We start from the raw sequence: 21,461 nt of genomic DNA, 5'->3' as shown, positions 1-21,461 counted from the left end.
AAATCTGTTAAGACCAGGGATTGGGCGCCTCTGACCCTCAGGGCTAATGAACTCAAGTCAAAACTTGGAGGCAACTTGCAGACACCACCAATCAGCAATACCTGCAAAGCCCTTCCCCAAAGTGCTGAGCAAGACAACACTTTGAAAGGGGCTTCAGAAGATCCCTGTGGGCAAAAGAGGCCACCTGTCAAACTTCTCCACTTCTGCATTTGGGGGTGGAAAAAATCAAATCATCAACTGAACAACCAAACACCCACAAAATAGTCAGCAAGCTTCATAGGACTCTTCTTCAACTGAGAAAATCCCCAGTGACAACACGGAGCAAATTTCAGAAATGTAAATTTCATAATTAAAATAGAAATTTTCATTTTGTGACTCATAAGATTGAATATATGGGATGGGATCATGGAACTCATGTGGCAAGGTTTTTTTGCTGCAAATTTGTACTAGGCTTCCCCCAAATGATGCTTGGGCACCAAATATAGTGCCAGAACTGTTTCTGTGTGATGTACATACGTTTTCATATATGCTGTAAGCTGCCCAGGGTGGCTGGGGAAATCCAGTCAGATGGGCAGGGTATAAAAAAAAAATATTATCATTACAAGCCAACAGGACCCTCCAAGAAATGCTCAAAGGAGAACAAGACAAACACTATTATGATGACATAAATGTTTTCCCTCTTGGCAAATACTTTCAAAATCTGTCTTCTGGACCAAAGTCCACAGGAATTCTGGAGCATAAGAACTCTCTATTGTTCAAAGAGGATAGAATCATATTTTCTGCTCATTTGAGGGGTGAAATTTATTCCATCAGGCTTTTAAAATAAATTTTATAGTTTTACCACATTTTTAATTTTGCTGAGTCATCCGTGCACCTCTTAGAGACAACTGTAATTAAGCAGTACATACATTTTTGAAATAATGCAATTAAACAAACATCTGAAGGGCTACAGGTTCCCCACCTGAGCACAACACACTCAAACTCTGGTTATACATAGGATACACTGAAAGCAAAGGTCAGATTCAACAACGTTACCTGACAGAGACTGTGCTTGGTAGATAACAACTTTCTGGTTACGTCATAATCCGTAATTTTGTGAGGTATGATTTTATAAAACTCTGACATTATCTCCATTTTCTCTTTCGGAGATTCCAATTCATCCAGTGCCTTCCTTGCTCGGAGCAAAATACCTTCTGCTCTGCTCACCTTTTAAGAAAATGTGGTATAAAAATGTGTTATTTTCTTTCTTGCCGCCTTCTTTTTTTTAAAGACTCAGACAAATGTGAAGAGAGACAGACAAGGAGGGCTAAGGGTGCATATACATCCCATATATTTAAAGCACATTCCTGCCTGCCTCAAAGAATCCTGGGAATTGTAGTTTATTAAGGGTACTGAGAACTGTAGCTTGGTGGGGGTTACACTACAGTTTGCAGGATTGGGGGGGGCACAGCTACAAGGGATTCCACCACAAGAGAATGACTTCCACATAGCAGGACATGCACTTACAGAGGCTGTAGCCAGAACAGAAAGGAAAGAGAGAGAGGTGCATCCTTTGCCTTCATAGAAATAAACCATTAATACGTTTAATGACAAACCTATCACAGCAACACTGGCTGTCACAATCCAGAAACAGAAAGCGCATTTGTTTGGCATTGTATTTCTGTTGGCATTCAAGGGAATTAAACGCTCTGAGTGAGCCAATGTCTGCAAGTGGGATTGCCTTACATCGTTGAGGCTGAGTTCGGTTACTGGTTTAGCCAGCAGCGGAGTCAGGTGTCCAAGTGCTTCAATCCAGATCAGTTCCACAAACTTGCTGACTGTTTCAGGCAAAGAGCTGGAATTTGTGGCTTCTGCTATAAGCACCTGCAAACATACCAATGTGATCAGGCCACCCAGAAGTGCTCAATGGTAAAACAGAGCTAACAGAGAACATGTCGTGAATTTCAATAACTGACATTTCTCTTCAGAACGGCATTAATATTTTTAAAAACAGGAACAGAAGCAGCCAAGCCTATGATTCTATGAATTAACGTCCCAGTTCATATGCCACATTAAACCTTAACTATCAATAACTTTTGGTTTAAAATGAATGATTGCCATACTGATGCATGCTGCTCTTAAGGGCCTGTTTGGCTCCTTCCCCTCATGTGATTTTGCCACATCAGGGGGGAAGCAAATGAGAATCTGACTTTGTGTTGTTGTTGTTCTTCTTCTTATATATGTATTTATACTCTGCCTTTTTCCATGATAGGACTCAAGGCGACTTACAGAACTGCTAAAAACACAGAAAACTGAATCCTTAAAAAAATCACACTAACCTCTTGCAGCTTTTCTGAAGCTAGATATTCCACTTCATGGGGAAAATCTTCTTTGAACTGGTAATTCTCATTTTTCAGATTTGCAGTACGAAGCTCATAGACTAGTCTAGCCTCTTCAGAAGTCCTTGCTGGTATAAATCGTTTCTTGAACTGAGAACAAAAGAGTGTCCCAATTCAAGTATTATTATTTTTTAAGGGGAGGGGGGAAGAGAATCACAAAAACAGAGACATTTCTCATAAATTATCCTGGCATTGAGACAAACTTAAATTCTAGTTTTCCTTGTGCTGTGAGGCATCCAGCTGTGGGTTTGAGAAGACACACAAACCTGCTCGAAATGTGATTGCAAGCAGCGAACCCTGGGAATTGTTCTGCGACAGTTCTTAGGTCACAGGGTAGAAAAGGCGGCCCTATCGGCTGCTAGACAGGCTTATGCTCGTGACTGGAAAGGTCCCTCGTGTGAAATCCTGGAGACCCATTGCCAGTCAGTGTGGGCAATACAGTGTTGGACAGGCCAATGATCTGACTTGGTATAAGGCTACATTTCCTAGCACAATTCAAACTGTTGGTGCTGAACGACCTTGGCCCTGTATACCTGAAGGAGCGCCTCCAACCTCATCATTCAACCGGGACACAGAGATTTGGCAGTTCCCTTCTAGCAGTTCTCTCACTGTGAGAAGTGAACCCACAGGGAAATCAGTTCAGAGGGGGCCTTCTCAATAGCAGCACCCACCCTGTGGAACACCCTCCCATCAGTTGTCAAGGAGATGAGTAACTATATAACCTTTAGAAGACATCTGAAGGCAGCCCTGTACAGGGAAGCTTTTTAATGTGCAATGTTTTATTAGTGCTTTTATATACTTTGGAAGCCACCCAGAGTAAAATAAAATTAACATTTATTATTATTATTATTATTATTATTATTACTTAAAACAAAAGAAGGGGGAAAATAAAATCCAGAAAATTAAGCAAGAGCATAACACAACGTACGAAACCTCTCTCATTCAAGAGCATTCACAACATCAAAGAAACAAACTAATGCATGATCATAACAACCACCCCAACTTACCTCTTTCCCATCCAGCTGACTGTAGCATGTGCTTATGCAGAAAGGATAATCACAGTACTGCTGAGAGCACTGAAGTTCAACCACCACATACCTGCCAGGTGCCGTAACCTGGAGCGGGGAAAAAGGTGTTTAAGTGCATTTCTATTTGGTAGGCATTATCAGACCCATTTATTCGATTAAGTTTTTAACCTGACTAAACTAACCAAAGCAGCATAGCTTCACAAAATAATTAAAAAGTCAAACAAAAGCCATTTAACACCATCAGCAATATTGAAGTTCTTACCTGTTCAAGGACATCATACTTTGCAACCACAAAGCCTTCAGGGAAATAAGGAACATTTTCATCATTATTTGATCTGGAACCAATAAAAAAAAACAGCAACACCAGACTCTTTATTACTGAATGCAACTGAGGCTGCAGTCCATCCCACCAGGATTCACCTCTGAGTAAACTGTAAGCCTACAATATTAAAGTCAGCCACCTAATGGAAACATATAAGACTTCTGAACTCTTTCAAAAGTCAGTGGTGAAGGCTTGCATAGGAACAAGAGTGTGATTGAGTTTTATTTTGATTAAAAGTGCTAACAAACAAAGGCAGGTTTCTTTTTGCATTTTGCTTGCTTATTTAAATATGTCAAGGGTTCCATATGAAAAGTACGGTATCTTAATACTGGGTAGTAGAAGAGTTTGGATTTGATATCCCGCTTTATCACTACCCGAAGGAGTCTCAAAGAGGCTAACATTCTCCTTTTCCTTCCTCCCCCACAACAAACACTCTGTGAGGTGAGTGGGGCTGAGAGACTTCAGAGAAGTGTGACTAGCCCAAGGTCACCCAGCAGCTGCATGTGGAGGAGCGGAGACGCGAACCCGGTTCACCAGATTACAAATCTACCGCTCTTAACCACTACACCACACTGGCTCTGGTAGTGTCGTGGTTAAAGTGTTTAACTAGGACCAGGATTAAAATCCCAACTCAGCCATGAAGCTCAGGAGGTGATCTTGGGCCAGTCACAAACCTGTTTGATCCTGCCAATTCTAATAACAGAGCAGCTGTAGGGAACCTTGGATGTTCTCCCTCCAAAGCATTTGCTTACCCCTGAGCACCAAATCCCTCTCCAAAGGGAGAGAATGTCTCTTCTTCTTTAAGTGAGAAAAATAGAAGCCAGAGAAGCCAAGAAAATTACCTTAGCTCACCCACACTGCTATTGTCCTGAGCCCTGCTGCTGTTCCATTCATTCTTTCCAGGAGTCCTCTTTTCTAGGTGGTCATCTTCGTAAACTATTTATTAAGACAGTAGTTATTTTCCTTATGCCCACCAGCTGCTTTTCGAATTAGCATTCATGTATATGAACCGCAACTAATAAATCTCAAAAATCAAGAAAGATAGTAAGAATCTGAAAGGCAGTTTTCGGTGAGAGATGTATTACGGTAAATGATTTTGCTTCGCTTCAGCCCACCAAACTACCCTGTAGACAGCAAGCTACTTGGTTTGTTCCCCGGCACCAACATACAGCTCAGCGCTTGGATCCCACCTAATTTTAGGGTTTAACCAGATGTGGGCTGCCATTTTACCTCAACCACTGCCAAGACACATTATCTTCCTGCAACAGTAGACAGATCCTGCCATTTGCAGTAAACCTACTCTTTCCTTTCTGCCCTCCAATGAGACACAACCGCTGTCCATGCCACTTCACAACAAAGGAAAAGATTAGACCACTTTCTTATTTCCTTGGCTTTTCATCTGTATTGTGGTTGAGCCTAATGTCACTAGAGATATTAAATATTTATTTTATTAAATTTCTATACTGTCCTTCATCCGGGAATGACAGGGCGGTTTAAAATACAAGCGGTGGCCATTTTGTGTGTGTCCAATTGACGTGTGGCTGCCGATGCCTGGGTCCTTTTAGACCCAGAAGATGGCAGAACAGGGGCAGAAGTGGGGCAGGGCAGAACAGGGGTCGGCCAGACTGGAGGTGGAAGAGGGCAGGCTTATGCGCACTCCACTGCGCATGGGGACCGGAAACAGAACCCTGCGCAAAATGGTCACCGCCTGTATAAAAACACAAAAATACATAATGTAATAACAAAGAGAAGCATTATCCACACACACACACACAGTTCAACAGGCCATATATTACAGAATTAGCTAAAGGCCTGGGAGAAGAGGAATGTTTCTGCCTGGTGCCTAATTGTTATCAGGGTACTCTTAGGAACAAAGAAAACAGTCTGAAATCAAGGTACTTCCCTATTCCACCAAGCTCAGTGTTGCTTATACTGAATGACTCTCTAGGATTACTATTATTATCTATTGAATATATATATACCGCCCTATACCCGGAGGTCTCAGGGAGGTTCACGGAATAAAATCAAGATATAAAAACACAAAATACCCAATAAAAATAAAAACAACAACCCAATAGCCCCCCAAAAAAACCCACATTTTAAAAGGGCATAGGATTTAAATTGAATCAACCAAAGGCCTGGTTAAAAAGGAATGTTTTTGTCTGGCACCTAAAGGTGCATAATGAAGGTGCCAGGTGAACTTCCCTGGGGAGAGCATTCCACAGACAGGGGGCCACTGCAGAGAAGGCCCATTCTCATGTTGCCACCCTCCAATCATTCTAGCCTTACCTGGAAATGCCAGTGATGGAACTTGAGACCTTTTACACGTAAAACATGCACTCTTACACTGAGCTATGGCCCCTGCCCAGCTTCAGCTTTCTATTTACTAGTACAGAAATTCTGCAACCCAAAATCCTTTTTTTTTTTTTTTTTGGCAATGTGAATAAGTTGGGCAAACAGAAACCAATTTACACAATCTTATTCTAGTTTAATAGACTTCAAAATGCTCTACCTCCAGAGGAGTGTTCCCACAGCAACTCGTCTTCTGAGGAAGACTCTAGTCCATGAGAATTTTCCCTCCATGACTGCTGGGCTTCGTAGTCATCAGCCTGTAAAAGTCTTCTTTCTTTAACTGAGTTCCATATGAAATCAGCACCTACAATGGGCAGCTGATATTTCTTGACGGCTTTCAGATGAATGGAGCTGAGTGCAGTAGCGTCATCAGTGACTACATGAGTACACTAAAATGTAATGAGGGGTTCAGTTTAGAAAATGAACTGTTCATACTAAGGAACATATTGTGGGTCTACACACAAAAAGAATCTTGAGGCAACAGTCACTACACTACCTACCAAGGCCATTACTCGGTGTCATACCAAACCCAAGTAATAGAGACATCCTCAGAATCCCCTCCCTGGCCCCCCATTGAGGCACATATCCTCCTAAGGCCACATATAAGCAAAATATATAAGATCCCATCAATAATGATCATCAATAATAGCATCAATAATGATCAATAAGATCCCTTCAATAATGCAGTAGCAGCCAGAGCATAAAGTGCTACATTGCTTTACACCTCTGTTTACAACAAATAACTAACCATTTAAAACTTACCTCATGATTTAAAACAAATTTAATCTGCCCACCATTTTCTTTAATGCAACCATTCAGTTTGCTCTTTTCCAGAACGGATAATTTTTTCACTTTCACAAAGAATACGCAGTTTGCAAAAATTTTCACCGTCATCCTGCAAAATAATAATAATAATTTCTTATTTACACCCCGCCCATCTGGCTGGGTTTCCCTAGCCACTGTGGGTAGCTCCCAACCGAATACTAAAAACACAGTACAGCATTAAACATTAAAAGCTTCCCTAAACAGGGCTGCCTTCAGATGTCTTTTAAAAGTAAGATAGTTGCTTATTGCCTTGACATCAGATGGGAGGGTATTCCACAGGGCAAGTGCCACTACCGAGAAGGCCCTCTGCCTGGTTCCCTGTAACCTCACCTCATGCAGTGAGGGAACTGCCAGAAGGTCCTCAGTGCTGGACCTCAGTGTCCCAGAATCTTTCTATAGGTAAAGGAGGTATGGTTTTCAAGTTACTGAACAACACCCACAACACCCATTCATGACGAACCTGTCATTTCCTCTTAATCTGTTTCTAGGTCCCTATCCTCCACGACATCTTTATCATAGAAATTCCATATGGGAAACATCCAAACCTGACATTAATTAAAGCTTTTTACTAGTCCACATTAGTTTCCTGCTCTCCAAAGCATAATCTGACAATGGCCTGGTTTGCACAGGAAAAAGTCAACCCATCCTGAGGTCCTACTCAAAGGGAAGAAAAGAGGAGATACTCCTTCCCCCACTCCGCTTTTCTCATAATGTAAAAATCTGAAGATTTGAGTTCAGACCCTTCAACAAACCCAGCTGTCAACTCTGTGCCCTAATCACAGAACTTAAATGCATCAGCCACAACATCAAAGTCTTGTTCACCTGCTGGTATTCCAGTGTGATCTATACCAGCAAAGCCCTTCTGTGTTCTACAGAAGGCATAATAATAAATGGACACAAATATAGTATTGCTGGTCACATGCTGTGGAACACTCTTCCAGCACAGATTCTGCAGGCATCTTCCTCACTGTGGACTTTCAGGAATCTCTCTAATACTTTATTACGCTGAGAGGAATTTTCAGCCATTTAATTTTATTTATTTTGATCAGCCAGTCATTTAATGATTATCTGTATTGTTTTAATCGTGATGTTTTATGATGTGGTGGTACAGAAATACTTTTGTAAACAAACAAACAAATGTACATGCAGTTGAAACCAGAATTTTAAAAAACTAAGGGAAATATATTTAAACCTCCCAGGACACTGTTGACAAATGGCTATCGCTGCACAAAGGAACTGGAAAGGGGGAGCCCAGCATGAAATGGCTGAGTTACAATATTCAAGGAAGTTTAAATCTATCACCTGTGGCTTGAATCAAGATAATGGATGTCACCGAACCTATTTTACATGCCTTAGCATAACTGTCACAGTAGATCATGTGTGCACATCATTTCTCTCTCATTTCACTGCTTGCAACCAACCCCACCCACAAGAACAGATATACCTGTCAGCTTAGGATAATGCCTCAGATATCTAATCACGTAGGAGATCCTGGTCTACGAAAACTTACGTAAGTGTGCTAGTCTTTGTGGTGCCAGAATACTTTTTGATGCTTGCACTGCAATCCAGCTAGTCCTCTGATAACTACGGTATATAACCATAGGTGGAAAGCAGGTTTTTCCCCTGGTAATGCAGTCCTACACATGTTGACTCAGAAATAAACTACACTGAATTCAATGCAACTTACTTCCAGGTAAGCATATACAGGTGTGTGAGAGAATTGTGGGTGCTTCTTGTTTCTAGTACCTATGCATATAAATGCATGCACTTTTACATAAAAGGCTCAATGCAGGACACAGACTACAGCAATTTACATACTACAGTTGCTAAGATACAGTTTTACACTGTGAGAGCACCAGTGAACAATTTTTCTAATATAACTAATCAAAAGAGCCATCCCCTTCAAAAACCGGTTTACAGGCTATTTTATAATGGAGTATAAAGTGCAGCTTTTTTCCAAGTACCTAGGCAGACAATTGGGCTGTAAGTAAAGTCCAAAATGGCCTGCAATGAGATTGTCCCTAGATAATCTATCCTCATGTAGCTTCATGTAGCTCAAAGAAATACCTTGGATCTCAATGTGTGAGCACCAACCTTTATTTGTAGAAAAAGATTATTTTCTATCCTGCCCTTCCTCCTAAAGCAGCAAACGAAACAGCAGAACAATGCAAACATTAAATTTAGAACAAATTTCCTTGGAGCTAATTAGCTCCCAAAGTTTCTAGAAATAGCCCTGAACAAACTTATGCTGCAGTCTGCTCCCACAAGACTTAAACATTTCTGGTGTAAAACTGTCTATAAGTCATTTACTGTACTTTAAATCAGGGATGGGAAACCTTTGGGCAGCTGAACTTCAGCTCCCATCAGCCCCAGCAAGCAGAGCTAATAACCAGGAATGACGGGGGTTGTAGTTCAGCAAGCCCACAGGCCAGCTACAACCGCATCACACCCACGTTTTTGAAATACATCTTACAAAGGAAGCAACATAAAGAGATGCATTTCTAAGCAGAAAGCAACACTCTGTCAATTTCTGAATTTTAATTTGTTTTACACTATTCTATTGTGGTTTTCAGTTTTTGTATGTTTTAAATTATGGTTGCACTTTTTCATGCTGATTTTATTCTTGTAAACTGCTTCGAGGGTGTTGGGATTTATATATACACAGTATATATATATATGAGAAAATGTAAAGGGACCCCTGACCATAAGGTCCAGTCATGACCGACTCTGGGGTTGCGGCGCTCATCTTGCTTTATTGGCCAAGGGAGCCGGCGTACAGCTTCCGGGTCATGTGGCCAGCATGACTAAGCCGCTTCTGGCGAACCACAGCAGCGCACGGAAATGCCGTTTACCTTCCCGCCGGAGCGGTACCTATTTATCTACTTGCACTTTAACGTGCTTTCAAACTGCTAGGTTGGCAGGAGCAGGGACCGAGCAACGGGAGCTCACCCCATCGCGGGGATTCGAACCGCCGACCTTCTGATTGGCAAGTCCTAGGCTCTGTGGTTTAACCCACAGCGCCACCTGCGTCTCTCTCTCTCTCTCTCTCTCTCTCTGTGTGTATTGTTGTTGTTTAGTCGTTTAGTCGTGTCCGACTCTTCGTGACCCCATGGACCACAGCACGCCAGGCACTCCTGTCTTCCACTGCCTCCTGCAGTTTGGTCAGTGTGTGTGTGTATATATATGCATTATAGGTTTTTTTTTAAAATGAAATACAGCTTACAGTAAAATTTTGGAGGAATAAGTTCTGCTGCAAAGTTAGGTATGGTGGGAGTTCTAGTTCAGCTACATGGTGAGCATTGGCAGGGGGGACAGCTGCCCCCACTAAAAGTAGAAATTGTGGAAAGATTTTGACAGGGTTTTCTGAGCACTCGGGAGTCAAAAGGAAGTGATTTAAAACAACTGCTGTTGAATGAGACATTTCATTCCGAATCTGCTAGACAGAGCCAGAGAGGATGACAGGTGGGCACTCAGCCCCATAAATCCTGGCTACGCCCACGATCGGGAAGTCGGCAGGTTCCCTATCCCTGCGCTACCGCCTGACCCAAAGAGAAACGAAACAGAAGAAAATGCAACCCCGAGAGGGAAAACAGGACCCTTTCACACGTTCACAAAGCTGCCAGCGCCCTTATCCCTGTGCCTTTAATACAATTGCGGGACACGGAGCAAAATCTCCGTGGGTGGAGCTTTTTTTCCTTTCCCCTTCCCTGCCCCCCCCCCGCCGGCCTGCAACGAAAGCGAAAGCGGTGCCTGCTGTCATGCAACAACCAGTAAATAAAAGGCACAGGAACCTTGCCGGGCAGGAAAGTTGGCAACCCTTCCTCCTCTGTCAGACGGCACCGTTAACTGATCTGCTCCGCCTGGAAATCAGAAACGAGGACGAGGCAGGAAATCCGAAGAGCACCTTGCCTGCTTGCTGCCCGTCGCCCCAGCCCTGGCAGCAGCTCGCTTCCTGGTTCCGACAAGGCTCACGCCCCCGAGGTTGCGCCGGATACCAGGAGGGGCCGCTGCAACCTCGCTGCCGGAGGGGGAAAGCCGGCCTCCAATCAGGAGTCAGCACTGGACCGCATCAGCGAAGCAAAAGCAATGGAAGGGCCAGGATCTGAACTTGGATTAATGTTTTCATCGCTGCTGGGTCATGATGATAGCAGCAGCTGGAGCTTAAGGCTGTGTGGCGGGAGCCTCGGGCAGCTGACCAGGGCTGCACTGAAAGAGCTAATCACTTTGGGACAATCTGCTAAGGCAGAGATCAGAAGGCTCCCAACTGCCTCTTATTTAAGTGCTTAAGAAAAGCATGCAATTTTGCAAACTGGACATTATCAGCTTAATTGCCGGGCATTTGATTTACACCCGAATAAACAAGCCTTTGGGGCAGAATATCTGGACTTTTCAAGTTACGTGAGCGCTGTGTTTTTAGTATTTGCACAATCGGTGCTTAAACTCTGTTGTTTGTGATCGTTAAATATAATGGTAGGCTGTTTCATTTCAACACTAACATTTTGTGCTATCACTGCTATCGCTTTCACTTTTGCAATGTTGTTTGCTGGACTAGTGTGAATTTACTATACAGTACAGTATATACCAGAGTCCTCCGCGACTGGACCTACCAGTCAGGGGTACCCTTACCTTTACTAGCATAATAACTGTGAAAATAAGAGGATTTGGGTATGATCCTATCCCTGTACAACTGAAGCATTTTTAAAAATACAATGGCTTAAATTGGTTTCTGTAGGTATGGAGTCCTCCTGTTTAATTTGTGGATTTCATTCAGAGTGCATAGTCAATCATTTTACAGCACAGATTTTCTCCTGCCCCCACTCTAGGATAGAAAAAAAGAATTCTGTTAAAGCACAGAGACAGACCTAACATACAGCAAACGTTTTTTGTTTGTGGATGAATCAGTTATTTATGTATGATACAGACTGAATTAACAAGCAGGTTTTCTCAAAAAACAACACCTTTATTCAAAGCTTATGAATTCCACTGTATGTTATATAACACACTCAGATATCTACATTCTACAAGCTTTCTTCCCTTTTGTGATCTCTTGAGGTTTCTCCTCCAGTGCTGATTCTGGCAGTCATTCTTCGAAGGTGGTTTCTCAGCACAATCCTGTAATACAAAGCCATACTAACCCCAAGAGTTGCAACAGAAACAAATAATACGCTTCCTACAAAAGTTCCCATAACGATACCACTCCAGTCTTTTGCAGTTGGTCCACTTTCAATGCTGCCACCATAACCTTCCTTTAGGCAGTCAGGAGGGGCCCAGCCATAATTGCAATGGCAGTGCTTATGGTTGTTGCATATTCCCCTGTTATTGCACATTGAGACATTACAATCATACTTCAAGAGGGACACGTTCTTGCATTCTGAATCAATACACATCATATCCGTGCCACAAGGAGTCCCGTCTTTCACTGCTCCAATATCACCTCTCCCCAGTCCTTTGTGGTAGTCTGTACTCCAGCACTTAGTATCACCAACAAATGTTTGAATTAGGGTGCTGTGTTCTGCCAAAGAAGGTAATCCACGAATATTATCACAATGGATTCGGCCACACAGAGTATTATCAGCATTACATTTCACATATCTACCACGCCTAAAACCACAGTTGCCAAAGCGATCACCTTGAGCATTCAGTATTTTGTAACAACTCTCTGCACCAACTGTTGCATCCTTGCCAAAGATCGCTTTGCACTGCGCATTGTGAGTAGTACAATGACCATGATAGCAATAGGCACCATCACTGCATGGGGCACCATCTTGCACATAAACATCCTCAGGACACTGCTCTGAAGCCCCACTGCAGTACTCTGCAAGATCACAGACACTGATATTCCCTCTGCAAGTGTATCCGGCTGCATGGTACTGACACTTGACACAGCACTGTCCAGAAGCACAATTGGCACCTGGACGCAACATGCAATTAGGCTGGCAGCAGGGATCCATTTCACACTGACTATTGGTACCGCAATCACATTGCTCTCCTTTTTCCACTACTTTGTTCCCACAGATTTCAAACTTGTATATTTGATCAGGTTCTGGAGGAATTAACAAGCAACCCTTGTTCCTGTTTGTGTAATACTCTTCATAACTGCAATTGCTAAACTTATCAGTGTTTACTGCAGTAGCATCCATAATGCATCTACGCCTATCACATTTACAATTTGCTGCATCATGTGTCAAACCAATAGTATGGCCTAATTCATGGGCAAATGTTACACAGAGTATGTTCAAATCTAGAGACTTTAATGTTTGGACAGCGGATGCCCAACGATCAGAACAAATAGTGTTTACATACGCCAATCCAATTCTTTGTCCAAAATCCTTGTGCATAAATAAGTGAGCAACATCATTCTTTAAATGTGTAAGTAACGTGTCCCGTCTCCATGCATTAAAAGCATGAAGTGTGGCCCCAATTCTGTCACTAATTGTTATTAGGTCCTTTTCTGACCATATCTCCAGCCCCACAAGAGAGATCTGAAGACCAAGTGGCTCGTAGAATTCATTTGCAGTATGGATGACGTAGAAAATAGTCAAAGCAGTATCAGTTTGGTTATTATTAAACTTAGCATATTGTTCATGTGACACCACAATTGCCACCTTTGCGTATCTGATGTGTGGCCACCAGCGTCCCGCCGGAGCACTTTGTACTACAACACGCTCTGCCTCCCGGATCATGGCCTCTTGATGACTTTGCTCTTTCTCCGTCAACCCGCACCTCATGCGTGTGACATCTTCGTCTACACTCAGCTGATACACCACATGTTGAAAGGTAGCAGATGCCTGGGCAGGGTGAATTTCAAACGTCTTGTTTTCTAATTGGAACACACCCTTGAGTCCTCCTGAGCAAGTGGTGATGGTGGCTGAAGAGTTAGGATTGCCCTGTATGAAGCCACTGTAGAAACAATCGTCCCTGATGAAAGGATAGTCAACCTGGAGGTTCCCCTCATTGTACGTGAAGATGGGAAAGTGTTTAGGAACAATGCCCTTCTTCTGCCTGAGATGCACCACCTGGCTCTTCCCCTCAATCTGCAGTAGGTAGCTGACATCCTGGATTTCCTCTTGTCCATATCGGATGCTCAGTTTCCTTGGGATGGTCACCTCATAAGAGGCATACCTAAAGCCCTGTGGTGGTGTCTGGCCACTAGTCTCAGCCAGGAGATTATTTAAAAGCATCACAAGTAGCCATGCCATAGTACCAGTCATCTTCCCAGAAAGATGGAGCAGGAACCATGAAGCATCAAATCTGGCATCTCATCTCGGAAAGGGAAGCCCTTTGTCAGTTTAGCAGATAGATGGGAGGGAGCCTGTATGCCACTTAAAAGAGGCAGAGGATTCTGAACATAGCAACAGTAAATAGATTCCCCTGTGGAATGTGGGTGGAGCTTGGAATATAAAAATGGAATAGAATGGCATAGGAAGGAAAAGGCTTCTGGGAGGTGGCTGGTTGACAGGGCAGCAGGAAGAAAAGTTAGAAAGAGTCTAATAGCACCTTGTAGACTTAACAGTTTTTGCTTTGCCATATGATTTTGAGGACTTAGAAAGACCACCAGATGGATGGTGATTATGATCAGTTGTCAGGGTCATTTCAGTAATGCTCATATGCTACTGTGAAAAGGACACTTTGCATACATTTAAGCACTAATTGAATTATCACATACTAGCAATGGAATAGAAAAAAGTTTTGTTGTTGTTGTTGTTTAGTCGTTTAGTCGTGTCCGACTCTTCGTGACCCCATGGACCAGAGCACGCCAGGCACCTCTGTCCTCCACTACCTTCCGCAGTTTGGTCAAACTCATGCTGGTAACCTTGAAAACACTATCCAACCATCTCGTCCTCTGTTGCCCCCTTCTCCTTGTGCCCTCCATCTTTCCCAGCATCAGTGTCTTCTCCAGGGAGTCTTCTCTTCTCATGAGGTGGCCAAAGTACTGGAGCCTCAGCTTCACGATCTGTCCTTCCAGTGAGCACTCAGGGCTGATCTCCTTAAGAATGGATGCGTTTGATCTTCTTGCAGTCCATGGGACTCTCAAGAGTCTTCTCCAGCACCATAATTCAAAAGCATCAATTCTTCGGCGATCAGCCTTCTTTATGGTCCAGCTCTCACTTCCATACATCACTACTGGGAAAACCATGGCTTTAACTATACGGACCTTTGTTGGCAAGGTGACGTCTCTACTTCTCAAGATGCTGTCTAGGCCTGTCATTGCCCTTCTCCCAAGAAGCAGGCGTCTTTTAATTTCGTGGCTGCTGTCACCATCTGCAGTGATCATGGAGCCCAAGAAAGTAAAATCTCTCACTGCCTCCATTTCTTCCCCTTCTGTTTGCCAGGAGGTGATGGGACCAGTGGCCATGATCTTCGTTTTTTTGATGTTGAGCTTCAGACCATATTTTGTGCTCTCCTCTTTCACCCTCATTAAAAGGTTCTTTAATTCCTCCTCACTTTCTGCCATCAAGGTTGTGTCATCTGCATATCCGAGGTTGTTGATATTTCTTCCGGAAATCTTAATTCCAGCTTGGGATTCATCCAGCCCAGCCTTTCGCATGATGTATTCTGCATATAAATTAAATAAGCACATATGCCTTAAATTAAAGTACATACCTTAATTTTTTCATAATTTTCACCATGTGTACAAAATAGTGTTGAATACTATTGTCCTTGGGTCTGCTCAGCCCTGACTGCAAAGTCTGCTCTAAAATAAAGTCTTGAACCCTGCAGCACTCCTAAAGTACAACCTTCAGGAGTGATTTTCCCATACTGGCTAGAGAGCTACCGGCCTACACGGTCATCTAAGCTCTACACCTTTTCTGTGTAGCAGGGGCAACTTCTGACTCCTCTGTGTCTGACTCTGTGACTCAGTCTCAGATCATTCTCCTGACCGCCCCCCCCCCCGATCGCTCAAACCCTCTGCCTCTAGTCTAGCACATTGCAGCTCATCGCTTCTGCAGACTGCTCTGCAGTGTCCTACACCACAATCCAGGATCTAAGCCATGGTGGGCAGCTCCCACCACTCTTCCTCATCCAGTCCTTCCCTGACATTGTGCCATTTTGAACCAAGATGGCAGACCAAATTAACCCTAATTATTAAATAGTAGCTCCCCTCCCAAAAGAATTTATTTAGGGCTAGGTCAAATGCTCTTCAGGTCAGGCTGGAATACTGGGTTGGTATGGATGGATGGATGGATGGATGGATGCATGCATGCATGCACAGCCAGCCCACAATTTCACAAATTGCACTATACATTATTTTCTTTTTTTTTTTGTCCATTGACTTCCCGGGCAATGCTGGGCACTCCCCACTAGTACCTAATGTTTGCTAGAGCTTATTCTAAATTAAGTGCACACCTTACAAACATGCTAGGAACGGTTAGGACATTTTTCACTCATTTATTTACTTTGGCAATGAATGAAGAGGAACAGGATTCTGAGTGGGCAAAGGGTGAAGACTAGGGGACTGTTTCCAGGCACAATCTGGTTTGTTGCACTAGTAACCTCAGATATTATGATCCAGTATGTGGGGACCCCTATATAAAGGCATGGGGTGTGTGTGTTGTTGCCTTACCATCTCTCTGTGCCCCCCTGCTGTGGAAGCTCGTGCCATTAATCCAAATCTTTAAATGTGCCACAACACCCATTCTGTTTTTAGTTAATTCACATTCCTGAAGGTTGCTAAGAAAAATTATGATTGATGATCAAGCCTAGTTGCTAATGCACACCCTCCTCTCAACAACTACAGCTTGGTGGAGATGTGGTCTCTATTTATTTAATAAGGGAGGGGTATTGAATAGCACAGTAGTGGGAATCAGCTGAAGGTGGGCATCTAGAAAAGATACCAAACATTACACAATCACCACAGAACAAAACGGGGAAGGGGGGGAAAAGGGTCGATGGAAATTTATTTTAAGGTTACATGATAGTGTTACTACCACTGTCCCCACTTGCTGGATCACCACCTTGTCGTGGTGAGTGGGCTTGCATGTTCATATGACCCCTGTGAACGAAGCCATTGTACTCCCAGCAGGGTCACCCAAGGCGGTAAGGTCAAAGGGAAGGAGCTAGACAAAGAATGATCCAAGAAGTCCTCAACGGCAGAACAGGTGGATGATAACAAGTGGTATGTTACAACGGCTGTGAAGGCGGTTGAAGGCTGCAGCAGATGGGAATCTACCAGTTTGTCGTGACTACTTTGTGCCATCGGAACAGAGCCCTACTGCGAAGATTTTGCTTTGCAGAAGCTTACGAAAAGCTAGGTCTATCACTCAACATCCAAAAAAACAAAGTGCTGCACCAACAAGTACAAAATAACCCCTCTGCAGCGCCACAACTCCAACTCAATGGTGTAACGTTGGAAAATGTCGATCACTTCTCCGACCTAGGCAGTTATTTTTCCACAAGGGCCAACACAAGGGCGAGTGCTGATTTCTCCCCACTGAAGTGCAGAGTGTTTGAGGGCTGTGACATTCGCAGGGAAACCAAGATGCTTGTTTACAAAGCTATTGTACTGCCAACCATACTGTATGCTTGTGAAACATGGACCACTTATAAACGCCATCTCCTACTCCTCGAAAGATTCCATCAATGGTGTCTCCGAAAAATTTTACACATCACTTGGGAAGACAGACGAACTAATATCAGTGTACTGGAAGAAGCAAAGATCACAATGATTCTTCAACATCAACTTTGTTGGACTGGTCATGTTGTGTGGATGCCTGATGATCGTCTTCCAAAGCAACTACTCTATTCAGAACTTAAAAATGGAAAACGTAATGCTGGTGGTCAACAAAAGAGGTTTAAAGACGGTATCAAGGCAAATCTAAAAAAATGTTGTATAAACACTGACAACTGGGAAACACTGGCCTGTGAGCGCTCCAGTTGGAGAACAGCCTTTACCAAAGGTGTCATGGACTAGACACTCGAACTCAGGCCGCAAGGGAGAAGCGTGCCAAGAGGAAGCCATGCTTGGCAAATCCACACGTGATCAACTCCCGCCTGGAAACCAATGTCCCCGCGCATGGATCCAGAATTGGCCTCCACAGTCACTTATGGACTCATTCTTAAAACCGTGTTTATGGAAGACAATCTTACTCGGCTATGAGTGATCGCCAAAGAAGAAGACTACTACTGCTTTACTATTTGGGGTTTTAAATGGATTGTGATCTTAACCCTTGGCTTATCTTTGTTTTGACATTTTACTTATCCTGATTATGTTTGTTTTTCTTCTTTAATAAATGCCTTTTAAAAGGAACCAGAATATAGGTTTCGCAAGCTGGAACCGAGGGGGCCCCGACACCACTGCGCTACTCCTCGCCTCCTCAGAGACAGAGGCCCCACCCTTTAACTGCCGCCGGTTTGGAAAGACGAGCGCAGTATTTACTAACGACGCCTATTGTAACGTCCTTTTTTTGCAGTGCTTCATGGGAAATGTAGTCGATAGCGGGCCGACTTTTCCTCAAAAGCGAGGATCGCGGCCGCCAGGAACTGCAACTCCCAACAAGCCCCGCGGCCGGCATTGTCCAGCCTGTGGCGCTGGGAGCAGGGAGGATGGCGGCAGGTTTGTAAAAGGTCTGGCGGGTGTATTCGCTGCGGCGTAGCAGCCAGATAGGAGGGCGGGGGCAGGTTGGCACTCGTGGAAGTTTAGGTTTCTTCTTACGCCGCTGTGAGGTAATTTGGGGTCTCCCCAAATATCTGCGGAAATCGTCTTACTAGATTAGTCGGTCTCCAGAGGCCGCTTTCTTTTCTTAATTTTGTCTTCTGTGTATGTCTGTCCGTTGTGTTTTATTCTCCTCTTTCCCTACACTCTGTATTTATGGGTTGTTGCCTTTTAATATGAAAGAGCACAGGAGGTGTTGCTGTTTGTGACCCTGGCTGAGGCTCAGCCCAGTTGGGGCTTCTCTGATATATATATCGCAAAGAGGGGTGTGTGGGAAGTGTATAATTTTTGAAATATATAAGCGTCTGGGCTTAACACAGGCAGAGACAAAACATTTAGTGTGTATATATATTTAGTGTATATATATATACACTAAATGTTTTGTCTCTGCCTGTGTTAAGCCCAGTATATTAAGCCCAGTGTGTGTGTGTGTGTGTATATATATATATATATACACACACACACTAAATGTTTTGTCTCTGCCTGTGTTAAGCCCAGACGCTTATATATTTCAAAAATTATACACTTCCCACACACCCCTCTTTGCGATAACGAAAGCTGAGGTGGCTTTCAATTAAAAATCACAAATGGCAATAAAATTAGAAGCAATACCAGCTATGAGTCCTGATTCTTAAAACTTTTTGTTTCCTGTTTGGTTTAATAATAATTTTATTATTTATCCCCTCCCCTCCCCAAAAAATCTGGCTAGGTTTCCCCAGCTGCTCTGAGTGGCTTCCAGCAGAATATAAATACATAATAAAACGTTAAAAACATCAGATGTCTTCTAAAAGTTGTGCACTTCTTAATCTCCTTGACATCTGAAGAGAGGGTGTTACTGCCGAGAAGGCCTCTGCCTGGTCCCCTGTAACTTCCTTTCTCACATTGAGGGAACCAGCAGACCTTCAGAGGAAGACCTCAGTTGATGAGGCTAATTGATGAGGGGTAGAGATGCTCCTTCAGGTATGCTGGGCCAAGGCCATTTAGGGTTTTAAAGGTCAGCACCAACACTTTGAATTGTGCTTGGAAATGTACAGGGAGCCAGTGAAGATCCTTTAGGACCAGTGTTACATGGTTATCTATGTTATACAGCTCTATTCTCTGTAATCCAATATCTGATGAGGGTTGATATTTCCAAAACCACTGAGATTCTTTCAGGAAACTTAGTTGAGAATTTTAAAGTCAAATTTAAAACTTCTTAATCTTTCTTAATGGTGGCTCTGAGTCTTTTATATGTTTTATGTGTTTAATATGTCTGGATTATAAATTTTTATGGATTTAATTGTTTAAATTATGCTGGGAAAGGCTGAATGAATGAGTAGTATTAGTCTCTTTTTTTGTTAAGTTTTATTTGCTGTTATAATCTGAATTAATGTTAAAATACGAATTAATGATTGCCTAGCCTGCTCCATAGGGATGCGGGTGGCGCTGTGGGTAAAACCTCAGTGCCTAGGACTTGCCGATCGTATGGTCGGCGGTTCGAATCCCCGCAGCGGGGTGAGCTCCCGTCGTTCGGTCCCAGTTCCTGCCCACCTAGCAGTTCGAAAGCACCCTTAAGTGCAAGTAGATAAATAGGTACCGCTTTATAGCGGGAAGGTAAACGGCGTTTCCGTGTGCTGTGCTGGTGCAGGCTCGCCAGAGCAGCTTCGTCACGCTGGCCACGTGACCCAGAAGTGTCTTCGGACAGCGCTGGCCCCCGGCCTCTTAAGCGAGATGGGCGCGCAACCCCAGAGTCGGTCACGACTGGCCCGTACGGGCAGGGGTACCTTTACCTTTACCTTTAGCCTGCCCCATATTTCATGTAACCAAGACTGAAGGACCAGGCTGGTTCTATCTGGACTCTTAAGTGAACACTGTCATGCAAAGAATGATGGATTCTGTGTATCCACTTGCTAAATCTTTGTTTTATTGTACAGGTACTGAAGTTGGGTATCAAAGACCTTGGCCAGCGATATAGATTAGTTAAGGTTGGACTACAATAATTATTTCCCAGATGGCCACCTCTACAGATATGAATTGGGAAGAAAACTTGATCGCACACTGGATGTCTAATGCTCCCCGTGCTGGAGTTATATTAAATCCTGCTTTCCATAGTTTGAAAACCACTAGAGCACTCAGTATTGACGATGCCTCACCAGGTATTTCAAGTAATTCACTACACAGTTCCAGCAGCATTTCTCTAAGTGAAAACTCTCTACAGATACAGCAAGCTGTTGCATTGAGCAGTCCTTGTGGGGACAAGTTGGACATATCCGAAACACTTTCTCCAATTTCATTTGCTAAGGAGGAGCAAATGCTAATTGTTAAAGATGCTCCAGGTCAGTGGGTAGCCCTGCAAAGTGATACTGAATGTGATCAGCTGGATGGTCTGGATGAAGAATGTTGCACTGATCTACTTCTTCAAAAGCTTGAGCAGGTAAAAAAAAAAAAAAGCCTCTATTTACACCTATTATTTATTCTATCTAGAAAAAAAGCAGTATTTTCGTAAGTCAATACTGCACAATTTGTGACCCAATAAGCTGAACTTGTATACTGAACCCCATGAAACTATGATGCTTTCAGTTGTGCTGTTCACTACTATATTCTGGCTCTGTTAAGGAGTCAGTTTAGCTTATCCTTTGGCAGGTACATTTATGAAACAATGTTGTTCTGCTTGAGATTGGTAGGCTTTGCTGATGAATTGAGGCTTGAATTTCAGTATCGTATTGCAATGCCTATTTGTCTATTTTAATTCTAGTTGTGTACTAATATGTAATTGTACAGTCCAAATGGCACTTGTTGGACTTGGGCCCTAGTGTAAATTGTGGTCACTTTAGTGTATTCTGATGTGTCTGTAAACTATTTTCTTACAAATAAAGATTAGATTAATTGCTCTAATATACGAGTTCTAATAATGTATTTGGCTT

At 43.2% G+C, this 21,461-nt stretch overlaps 3 protein-coding genes across 8 annotated transcripts in view; 1 reads left to right on the top strand and 2 right to left on the bottom strand.

Moving 5' to 3' along the window:
* Window positions 1–10,893, bottom strand: part of PARP4 (poly(ADP-ribose) polymerase family member 4) — a 46,562-nt gene extending 35,669 nt beyond the window's left edge. The window contains exons 1-9 of the mRNA XM_053385835.1: window positions 10,697–10,893; window positions 6,843–6,982; window positions 6,241–6,469; window positions 4,571–4,664; window positions 3,669–3,741; window positions 3,386–3,493; window positions 2,319–2,468; window positions 1,726–1,863; window positions 1,036–1,206 (exon numbers count right to left, since the gene is read on the bottom strand). Of these exons, the coding sequence (XP_053241810.1) occupies window positions 1,036–1,206; window positions 1,726–1,863; window positions 2,319–2,468; window positions 3,386–3,493; window positions 3,669–3,741; window positions 4,571–4,664; window positions 6,241–6,469; window positions 6,843–6,974 (1,095 nt within the window). The 5' untranslated portion in view covers window positions 6,975–6,982; window positions 10,697–10,893. The remainder of the gene's footprint in view (window positions 1–1,035; window positions 1,207–1,725; window positions 1,864–2,318; window positions 2,469–3,385; window positions 3,494–3,668; window positions 3,742–4,570; window positions 4,665–6,240; window positions 6,470–6,842; window positions 6,983–10,696) is intronic.
* CENPJ (centromere protein J) overlaps window positions 1–21,461 on the top strand; it is a 209,777-nt gene that overhangs the window by 173,028 nt on the left and 15,288 nt on the right. The window contains exons 1-2 of one of the 6 annotated variants that reach the window (XM_053385816.1): window positions 18,280–18,459; window positions 20,472–20,971. The exons of 1 other annotated variant lie outside the window; for it this stretch is intronic. In XM_053385816.1, coding sequence (XP_053241791.1) covers window positions 20,549–20,971 — 423 coding nt within the window. In that variant the 5' untranslated portion in view covers window positions 18,280–18,459; window positions 20,472–20,548. Of the gene's footprint in view, window positions 1–18,279; window positions 18,471–18,493; window positions 18,570–20,471; window positions 20,972–21,461 lie in introns of those variants that run through there. 4 more of the 6 variants (XM_053385812.1, XM_053385813.1, XM_053385815.1 and 1 more) reach the window with 4 other exon arrangements.
* On the bottom strand, window positions 11,845–14,278 carry LOC128412642 (disintegrin and metalloproteinase domain-containing protein 20-like). The gene has a single exon (XM_053385832.1). It carries the CDS (start codon window positions 14,114–14,116, stop codon window positions 11,924–11,926), a length of 2,193 nt encoding a protein of 730 aa, XP_053241807.1. The 5' UTR covers window positions 14,117–14,278; the 3' UTR covers window positions 11,845–11,923.

The sequence above is a fragment of the Podarcis raffonei genome, chromosome 4 (genome assembly GCF_027172205.1).
Source record: "Podarcis raffonei isolate rPodRaf1 chromosome 4, rPodRaf1.pri, whole genome shotgun sequence".
Taxonomy (NCBI): domain Eukaryota; kingdom Metazoa; phylum Chordata; class Lepidosauria; order Squamata; family Lacertidae; genus Podarcis; species Podarcis raffonei.
This window is presented reverse-complemented; position numbering and strand designations above follow the sequence as displayed.